The sequence below is a fragment of the Cariama cristata genome, unplaced genomic scaffold (genome assembly GCF_000690535.1).
Source record: "Cariama cristata isolate BGI_N322 unplaced genomic scaffold, ASM69053v1 scaffold21704, whole genome shotgun sequence".
NCBI lineage: Eukaryota > Metazoa > Chordata > Aves > Cariamiformes > Cariamidae > Cariama > Cariama cristata.
The window spans coordinates 324-10,909 of NW_009613830.1; the positions used below are offsets into that span (position 1 = coordinate 324).

At 53.8% G+C, this 10,586-nt stretch overlaps 1 protein-coding gene across 1 annotated transcript in view; it reads right to left on the reverse strand.

Annotated features, from left to right (window-relative positions):
- The window catches only part of NTNG2 (netrin G2), a gene marked incomplete at its 3' end in the record, with an annotated part of 47,884 nt that overhangs the window by 154 nt on the left and 37,144 nt on the right, over window positions 1–10,586 (reverse strand). The window contains 3 exon segments of the mRNA XM_009699184.1: window positions 1–136; window positions 480–614; window positions 1,048–1,215. Coding sequence (XP_009697486.1) covers window positions 1–136; window positions 480–614; window positions 1,048–1,215 — 439 coding nt within the window.

Sequence of the window (10,586 nt, forward strand, 5' to 3'; positions counted from 1 at the left end):
CAGTCCTTTTTGTCAGCTTCGCACCTGGATTGCTGGCACAGGACCCCCTTGAAGCCCACGGGGCAGACACAGCGCTGGTTCTGGTAGCAGGTGCCACCGTTCTGGCAGAGCAGGAGCTCGTCGTCGCAGACGTTGGCTACAAGGGGGGAGGGAGGGAAGGACGTGGGTGTTAATTTGGGGTACGTCAAACCCCTTGACTGCAGCAGAAACTAGAAGCTTTTGGCTTTCTTCTCAAGCTCTGAGGAGTTGAATTATCCAACCCTCGTAGTGCTAGAGCAGTCCCAAGGCCAGAGGAACATAATGAGGGCTGCGAACTCCCAGGGCAAAGCTACCAAGTCATTTTGGATTTGGGAGGAATGGCTGGAGTCTGCTCACCCTATACCCTGAGCATCACGGGGCACCCGAGCAGGCAGCGCTGGAGGTTCCCCCCCTTGTTTGGACCCGTCTCACACCTCCCTCGCTCTGGCCCCGGCACTCACGGAAGCAGCCCTGTCTCCAGTAGTAGTTGGGTAGGCAGTCATCGCACTTGGGCCCCGTGGCGCCTTCTCTGCATTCACAGTAGCCGGTCTCATTGCAGCGGTCGTGCATGGAGCCGATCTGGTTGCAGTTACATTCTGGCCAAAGAATTAGTTAGTGCCTGTCCTGCCTGGGGGGGTTGTGCCTCCCAATGCCCTGAGGAAGGTGTTGGGGACTTTGGAAAAGCCTGGCTACATGCTACAGGAGGGACCGAGGGGCTGGGTGGGTGTGGTTGCATGACAGACCCCAACAGTGCAAACAGCCATGGGTGCAAAGACCACCCCCCTTTGGAGCTGAGCACTTCCTGGGCGAGCAGTGCATCTGAATCAAGTTGGAAAGATATTATTTGGGCTTTGTTTTCAGGGAAGAAATGCCTTGGCAGGCTGCAAAGACCGTAACGGCTGTTGTCCTTGGGGAACATGCAGGTGGACACCAGAGAGGGGCTGAACTGAAGCCCACCCCATAGAGCGAGGTCCGACACGAGCCGTCCCATGTCCCGGCGCCGCTGCCCAAGGCCACCGAAGCGCTCACCTATGCATACATTCTCGTCGTCCAGCTCGGCCGAGCTGTTGCGGTAGAAGCCCAGGCGGCAGTGCTGGCAGTGCTGGCCCCTCGTGTTGTGCTTGCAGCTCACGCAGGTCACCACGTTCAGGAAGTCGATGTAGCTGCAGCGGTTGGAGTGGCCGTAGCACTCGCAGTCTGCGGAGAGGAGGAGAGAGCTGGGGACCTGGGCTGGGAGCATCCTCCCTTGCTCCGGGCGGAGGAAAGGAGTCCCAAGGCTTTGGAGGAGGCTCCTGCTTGGGTGAAATGCCATGGCCACTGCCCACGCAGGGCTGGGGTGGGCTGGGCAGGATGAGTGCACACAGTGGCCACCATGGGGGGATCGGGCTGGAAGTCATTGCTCTGAAGGCAGAGTGGGGTCAGGAGGCTCCGTCCCCTTGGGGTGAGGACAGGCAGAAGCCAGCCCCGGCTGTCCCAGGACACGATGTCTTTAAGGAAATGCATAATCATGGGAGCAGGCAGTGGAGGGAACCAGGTGTTAATTAAAGAGCCGCCTTGTTAATGAGCAGAGCTCAGCTTGGTGCCTGGGTTTGGCTCTGGTGAGGCTGCAGGAGCTGCAAGGGAGCTGGGTCGGGGCGCAGAGCCCCTGGGAAGGCTCTGCCGAAGGCTGCGCTCTGCCTCGCTGTGCCAAGGAGGGCACTGGCCCATGGATGGGGCTGGCAGAGGGTGCAGCCCTCGCTGCCTCCAGTGATGGGGAAGGCCCTGGACAAGGCTGAAGTGGAGCTGAAGCTGCTGCGTGTCCAGGTAAAACCTCGCTGCTTCCCTGGCTTTTTCCTCTCTGTGTCTCTTCTCTGCATCCCCCTTGCTGTTGTACCTCCCGAATCAATGCTGGTTGTAAAGCGTGGTGACTCTCAGGTTAAATGCTTAAAAAGAGCGTATGCAAGGAATCGGGGCTTGCGTGGGGTCCTTCAAAAGACGCTGGACAAGTGCGTGAGGGTTTGAACCAGAGCTGCCTGGCACAGCCCAGGGATGCCTGCAAAGGCTGCTGGTGGGGTAGGAGATGCCACCATCGCTTGGCCGAGCGCTGCTCCTGTCCCCAGGGCTGACCTCTCTCAGCCGTGGGCACATGTTAGAAAGCAAGCAGCTAGATTTAATTTGCCGCCAGAGGAATTTGATTACTTGCTTCTTGTGTTTGCTTTTTATTACCATGATGGGATGGTGACTACCTTGCAGTGTTAGATTCAGGCTGCTGGATCTTTCTGGAAGTTTAAAAGTATAATGCAGGAGGAGAGGAGGTACCCTAGTGGCCTCGTGGCCCTGCTGCCCTGGTCAGGAGGTGTCCCAGCCACCACGGGCAGGGGATAATGTGAGCAGAAACAGTGTCAGCCAGGTCTGAGCTTCCCCAGCCTTCGGAGAGGAGGAGGGAGGCTCGGAGCTGGGGTTTTGTTCCAAGCTGTAGCATTAAATATTCGAGAATGGCGGAGGGATGGGAGGGAAGGGTGTGGGTTGGCATGCACATGAGATGGGAGGAGGAGACTTTTCTCGATGAAATGATGATCAGGGAAGATGGAGCAGGGCAGAGGTTTCCCCATGGTTCACAGCTGCCTGAGGAGGAGCTGAGAGTCCGTTGTAATCTTGACCCTCTGTGAAACAACTTCTGCCTGTTTGACCAATATCCAAAGAATTTCAGCTCACGTACTTCTGGCTGCTGCAATTCCCAAGCACTGCTTCACCCTAGGGATGCACTCCTACATACAGCTAGCCACAACTCCGATAAGCAAACCCTCCCCATCTTCTCCATGTCAGAGGCTGCTGGACCCCATCACCTGGGTGAAGATCAGGAGCCCTGGAGCACCGCATTCCCTCCTCTTACCTTTATATGTTTCAATAGGAGCCACTGGGCCAGAGTCTGGTTTGAGCCGGATGAGTTTTGAGCTCTTTGAGGATGCTTAAGAAAAATCAGAGATACGCTTTTTCTTGCCGCTCAGCACCGCTCCGCATCCTACCCTACCACGAGCAGCTCTCCTACGAGAACAATGCCGAGCCGAGCCAAGAACACCGCTCTGGCAGCGCCGGCATCTATTTCTGCACCAGACAGCTGGTAGCTGCTAAATTTCTCCTCTTCTCCCCACCTCAAAGTTTGATGCTTGAAAAACTCAATGCACCACACTATGGCAATGCGCAGAGCGGGAGCTGAGGCAGGGGAGCTACTCGCACGTCCCCCATTACACGCGTTTGGTGGCGTGAATCCGGTTATTCAGACTAAGCATCTACAAGCCTAAACAGCTTAAAAAAAAAAATCTGCTGGCCATGGCCTCAGTTTGATGGAGGTCATGCCAAGTGGCACCCAAAAAGCTGCTAGGAGTACAGCTAGGATGACAAACACTACGGAGGTGGTATCTGGCCGGGCTTGCTATGGGGTCCAACAGAGCACGCACTGATCCAGCCTGGCTCATCCCCACCACCACGTACCTGGTTTCTTCCCGTGCCTCTTGCCTGCAGAGTGTGCTGTGCGCCCTGCTTTGCTCTTCGGAGCCGCTACGCCAAACAATAAAACATATCTGAGTGCTGTGGTGGGGAAAGGGCTCCCAGGGCCACCGGCTGGGCTGGGCTATTTCCTCAGGGTAAGGGGCTGTCCCCGGCCAGGGTGGTTCTTCCTTGGGGCTGTGCTGCCAGCCAGACCCTGTCCCACACAGAATGACTGGGATGCCGGGGGTAAAGGCCGTCGCTTCCAAATTGAGCTGATGGGGTTTGGTATTTGGGGGGGTGTGTGTGTCTGTGCTTTGGTAACCCCAGTAAGGGGCAAGGTTGAGCAGCGCTGAGATCTCACAGGGTGTTTAGGCGTGGGTCCCACTGGTGTTTGTGGTATGCCAGCCCTTGTACAGCACTGCGGTGCTCAGGGAGGCACTGGGTGGGCATTGCCAGCTACATCCACTGGTGACGGACATGTCCCCACAGTGACAGCGATGGCAGGAGGTGGCGGTGCTCCCCACCCCCAGGGCTCAGCCATGGTCAGAGCAAGGCCGCTGACGCCATCTGTGAGGTTCCTGTGGCACTGGGGCCTCCTCAGGTCTCCATGGCTTCCCCTGGTCCCACGGTGGGCTGGCACGGTGTCCAAACCCTTCTCCACCAACATGGCCTCTCCACCCTCCGTGGCTGTGACAAGCCACCATGGTGCCCAGGCCCTGCTCTGCCTCCACAGCCTCCTCCATCCCCTGGCACGATGGTTGAGCAGGGAACGTGGTGGCCTCTCCTCATGGGCGCTCAGCAGCGGCCTGGCACAGCGTGAGGGGACCGGGGCCTGCTGTCCCCGCCATGAGGGAAGTGGGGCAGCCCGGAGGGGAAGGAGCAGCTCAGTGGGTCCCCGGGGTGCTCCAAAGCCCCACATCTCTGCCCTGGGTGCTGCAGGTGGCCCTGGGGGCCATACCCCTGTGCAGAAGCCCCCACAGTGGTGCCTGTCCCTCATGAGGAGGGGGCCATGCCCAGGAGGAGGCTCCACCGGGTGTTGGGAGCAGGGTGGTCCCGCACAGCCGATCAGCCCAATTAATCTCACCCAATTAATCTTGGTCAGGGGAAGGTGTGTGCCCTTGCAGCCATCCCTGCCCCAAACATGTCTCCAAAAAGATCTCCCCGGGGTCGGATGAGCAGAACTGAGCTGAGGTGGATCCTCTGAGTAGGAGAGCAGATCGTATGGTGGTGGGTCACGCCAAGGGCGGGTGGGTTGTCCTGGCCTATGGGCACTGGGGGAGAAACCTGTCCTGCCCCCCGTCCTTGGGGATGGGCACAGCCTTACCTCGAATGTTCTTGGGAGGGTCTGGTGGCTTCGGCTTGGGTCCAAGTGCTGCTGTGTTTGGTGGGCGCTGAACAGCTTACGGTGGCATTGGTTAGAGAGAACATCAGATTTTATACGGATCCCCCTCTTGTTTGCTTAAAAAGGAGGCAAAGGGACACTGGAAGCTCTAGGCAGGTATCTAGGGTGGGTTGGTGGAGCCATATCTGGCTGAGGATGTAAAGAATGAGGGACAAAGTCTCCTGAAAATTAGAGTCTTTAAATGTGAAGAGAGACAGAAAAAGTACTCCTAAGGGGAGGGTGTGGGAGCTGCTGGATGGGCGAGTGTTGGCGTGTGGTCATTACACTGCCCAAGCATGGAGAGAAGGTGACTCTGCAGACCACTGTCAAGACTCGGAAGCCCCCCTTGTTCAGCACAGACTGTTGCCATCACCTGGCACCGATGCTCATGGTGTAGGCCTATCTCTTGTCACTGTATGGAATGCAGTTTTGTCTCTCTGTGAGGCCAGACAGGCCCAAGAGCACAATTCCAAAAAGCCTCAATGTCAGCACTTTCTGCCCCCGAGCTGAGTATTTCCAAACACTGGGATATGTCCCGGGCCCAGCTTCAGCAGCTGTTATGTTCTGCACTGGAAGATGCTACTGCTCATGTCTATGGCTGGAGGGAGCTACAGGCATCTCAGCTGGGAAACGGGACTGGAGCACCACCGGGCAACTGCCGAAGCGAATGTGCTGGTGGGAACCCGGAGGAGAAGAAACTTCAGCCTCAACAGCCAGCATGAAGCCTCCCAGGGTTCCCACCGGGAGCAGCTCACCTTAGGCAGTCAAGCAGGAGACCTGAAGCAAGGAAATACATAAGAAGGCATCTATGCTACAAACGACACAGGCCTATCTATTTACAAAGTGATTCTGCTCTACAAACAGACTTCGGTCTCTGGAGATGACAGGATTTCCATGATCCTCTCCGTTCACCCCAGAAGCAAGCTGCGAACAATCTCTTCTACCACTTACCATCCTCATCTTTCATGTATACGACTAAACCCTGAGGCTCAATCCAGCCTCGCCAGATTCCCAGCTGCGTGTCGGGCACATACAAACCCTGAGCTTTTTCCCAGGTGGGAGGAGGAGAGAGATACATGGAAAACAGAGATGCAGAACTAGAACTAAAGCATTTGCCGAGCGTCGGGAGCTGGTACTTGCTGGCAGGACCCAGCTCAGCCCCGTGGCTCCTACCTTCTGCTCCTGGGCCAGCCTTGCCCACTTGCAGCGGGGCAGCCGCCGACAAGCCGGTGTAGTCTTGCAGCGATCAAAGGGGAAAGCTGTGTTACTGGGTGTGCTGGGAGGAGCTGGCAACCAGCGAGGAGCTTTGCAGAGCTCTGATGGAGGGCCAGAGCTTCGGAGGACAAAACCAACCCAACCCTGTGCCACGCAGGTTTTCATGCCCTGCCCATGGTGCTGGCGTTGGGGGACACTGGAGGGGCCGGGCAGCCCTGGCCATGCAAAGGGCGGGAGGGCAGCGGTGTGCTGAGCTGCCCGTTCTCAGCCCGGCTGAACGCACGGCATTTTGTATAAGGACCTCAGCGACTGATCTGCGCCCCTCTGCTCTGAAATAACGGAACCAAGAAATAGCACAGGTGTCAGGATGGAGGCACAAAGTCCTGGTTTCTAATCCAAACTTCTAGGCCCTCCTTCAGGCTCTGCTCTTCCCTCGGAAATCCCAATTAAAGAATTTGCAAGCCACTGCAGAGAAATTAAACCAGCAAGAAATTTTTAGATCTCTTGTTTGATTTCCCTGCAAACCCTCACCCCCACTGGTTCCATCCCCCTCCCCGTCTCCTCAATATTGGTAACAATCTTCAGGTTTGCTAGAAAACAAACCAAGGAATAAAATTTGAAAAGCCATGTTATTAATTTCAAGCTCCAGTTGGGTAACATAAGGAGGAGGAGGAAAAAAAAAAAACAACCCTCTCGATCCTTGCCAAGTTTCAAAGGACAAACCCGAGTAGGAGAGAAATGTGATTTCCCAGCCTAGTCAAGGGGATGATAAACAATGCAGAACAAAAAAGAAAAAAAAAATTATTTTTTTTTAATGACAAGCTCTAAGAGAAGGTGATAGACATTGTCCTTTTCAGCTGGAAAGTGGAAAGCAATTGGTATTAATATGGTGTTAAAGAGAATATGAAAAACGCCCTGTGCAAATTGGCAAGGGTTTAATTAGAGTCACAATAAAAAACAGCCCTGGAGGCATTTTGCTTTTTAGTCATTCACATACACCTCCACTCAATCGCATTTACAGAGCCAGGAAAATTATTAATGCTCATTATCCTGAGAACCTTTCCCTTGTAGCTCTGGGACGTTAATGGATGGGTTTACATTCTGGGAGAGGGAGAGCCAGGTTTCACCCCCAGACCCAGTTCATACAAATGGGAAACACTGGGCAGCTCTGATCTCGGGGGCTTCCATCAGCCCAGATGAAAATTGCTGGTCTTGGTGGATTTCTGGGGAAGTAGAATAAACTGAACCAAGAAGTCACGCTTCATAGCAAAACCCATTGGGGCAAACAGCGCTGGAGGAGTGGGGACGGACCCTGAAAAAGTCCTTCTCAAAACATAAACAGAGTCCCCTTTCTGCAGGACCTACACAAAGCCAGGCTTTTGGCGCTGTCTTTCTGTCGGAGCTCTTAACCATCAAGCAGCGCCCAGATTGGTTTTGTTTTTCCCAGAGGTGAACTGAAACTGCTACAAACCAGAGGGGGAAAAATTGAAGCAGAAAAGGGAGAAGAAAAAAAAAAAAAGCAACTTTTTTTTTTTTCCCCTTATTTTGAATGTGGGAAAAATGTAACAAATGGCAAGGAAGAATTTGACAGGCTTCAAGGAAGGTTTTGAAATAACAGAACTGCAGAAGGCAAATGAGAATAGCACTTAATTCATCCTCCTTAGGAAGGGAAATCACAGAGTTACCCTTCTATCCATTTTGGCAGCCTCGACTGCCTTCAGACCACAGACCGTGCCCATAAACTCATTCTTCTCCCCCCTCTCACCACACGACAGGCGACCGGGCACGAAAGCATCCTATGAACATGACCACAGCTCCACCTTGACCACGGAAAACACCACGAGCAGCCAAAGGAAGCAGATGTCTAGCAAATCCATGCAACCCAGAGACAACCCAAATCTAATCTACTTCTCTAGCCTACGTGCTACTTTGCTTTCTGCCTTGCCGCTACCCACTAGTGTGCGGAGGCATGAAGGAGAAGGGAAAAACACATCGGTCTGGCTTTAAATACCTGTTTTTTTCTGTGTTTCTCTCACGGGCACAGAGGCAGCAAACTCAGAGGCTGGTCTGATGATGCTTGCTTATGGTGGGAAGCAGAAATTCAGAGGGCAGAAGACAGCGTGTAAATCAGAGGGTGAAACAGCACAGGGATGGGGCAGGGCTCTAACAGGACTTCTTTTTCTTTTTTTTTTTTTAATATCTGGCTAGCTGAGCTGGCTTTAAAGCGACGAGGGGTTTGTTTAATGCTTCTAAAATTCAGAAGGGAGGTAACGACAGAGTATCTCACTTTGAGACTCTGACCCAGCTTGGGGTTATTGTGTCTCCTGCAAATGGACATCTTACCAGGAGCTCGAAGGGTCACCTCTCTAACAGGGTGCTTCCCTTGAGGTCCAGGCGAGTTAGATTCACAGCCCTTGGGGATGTCATGGTATTTAGAGGAGTAATTTACATTTTGTGAGAACGGAGGGGGAGGAACATCTCTGGTCAAAAGTAGATCAGAATTAGGCTGTGCCTTGATTCCCTATTGCTGGTCAAAGGCACACAATGGACCTTTAGCATCAAACCCAGCATCCTGCCCAGGTAAGAGAACAGGTCCCTGAGCTGCTGGATGGCCCTGACCACCTTCTTACTTGGAGCAGCCCCTCCAGGGACTGTCTCCATCCCCAGGCACCCCATTCTGGGATGGGACCTGGTTCTGCAGAAACAAGGACGGGGGTCTGGGTGGGGGCGAGGAGTTCTGAGCTCAGGCCTGAGTGTATCAAGCCAGAGATGTGGTGGTTGGACTGCGATTTATTTATTTATTTTGTTCCTTGCCATCAGTTAATGAAAGCCCTATGAAAACATTTTCTCTGCTCAAGAAGGAGGTTTTGGAGAAGGAATAAAACCGGAGGTGCATGACACCTCCCAGGTCCCTCAGAACAGTTTGGCAGCACTATGAAAACATTTTCTCTGCTCAAGAAGCAGGTTTTGGAGAAGGAATAAAACCCGAGGTGCATGACATCTCCCAGGTCCCTCAGAACAGTTTGGCAGGAGAGACTACCCCCATCGCTCCCCAACCCCACACAGATGCCATCCTGCCCGCCCCAGATGTACGACACAAGCGAGGCAGAACACTGCAAATCATACACAACATAGACACTAAACACGCCACCCACATGTACACAGCACTTGCAAAAAAAAAAGACCTAAAATGTTGCTATAGGTGAGCATGGATAAAAATCAAACGACCCCAAGAGTGTGGTGTAGGCACAGACGTGATCCCCTGTCGCTGCTGGGGCCGTGGCGATGGTGTGAGCTCTGGGCAGGGGTGGTGGATGAACCTCCTCCGGCACAGGTACAACAGGGACCTGGGTGAGGAGCACTTCTTAACAGACCAGAGACTTGTACTCTTTTGCCTGGGGTCAGTCCAACTCCGTGGAAGTTGGACCTAAACCCTCGGCTTCCTGATTAACTACTCAAGCAGGGAACTTCCATGAATATATCTATATTTGCATAAACATGCAATCAAGTTTCCTCATCCCTTTGACTGGCTTCTGGCAGCTCCCCCAGACAGACTGTTACTAACATACTGTGGGTGTAAAACGTCCTCCTGGGAAATATCAGGCCCAGAAAGCATGGCAAGGGGAGGAATGCGTGTCTAATTCCCCCATGAGAAGCTTTAAAAAAAGTCCTGCTGTTAAGTTTTATCTGCTCATTTCCAACAGAAAAGTGAAAACGCTGTCTCCTTGTTCACAAGGGGAGGGAAGGAGGAACCCCTGGAAAAAGGACAAAAGTTTTCTTCCACAGGGTGATTTTAGAAATTAGGAAAGGGTGTTTCTGGCATGTGTGCGAGCTCCCTGGCTGCTTCTACAGCGGCCGCCTGGGGAATGTTAGAGTGCGGCTCTGCCGTAGGAAAACTGCCCTTGAAGATGCAGCCAGCCTGCGTTACATCCATCAGTCTGGCCCCAGGGACTTGGTGCAGGATCGGGAGAGCCAGCAAGGGCAGAGCCAGCTTCTCCCTTGACCCAACGGCCCGGCCCTGGCATGGCTTAGCAAAGCCTGCAGGCTGCTCTGAGTCTGGTGGCAGGAGGTGGCCACTCCGGCGCCGAGGCAGCAGCCCTCCATGGGGAAGGTTCCTGGTCCAAGCGAGCGGCCGGTGGGGCAATGCAGCACCCAGCCTTCCTCCAGTGCGTGCTGGGAGCAGCACCCAGCAAGTACAGCGGGGGCAACTCTCCTGCCTGCTCTGGTATCGCATGTGGAGGTCAGGGATAGAGCAGGATGGGGTACAATTCCCCTCTCCTTCCAGCCAGGCAAGACCAGATACATGGTTTAACATTATGGTGGGACAGTGAAACCTTCATTGCTTTCCTGCCCTGCCTTGCGATGGAACTGTAAGAGAGCATCCCTTGCAGCTGTGCCAGCCCTGTGCGGGCCAACGTTGCCAAATGGCTCTAGGAGGTAGGGACTTTGAAAACCTTTTCTTTTTAAAAAAACAAAATTGAGAAAAAAAAAAAAAAAGGAAAAG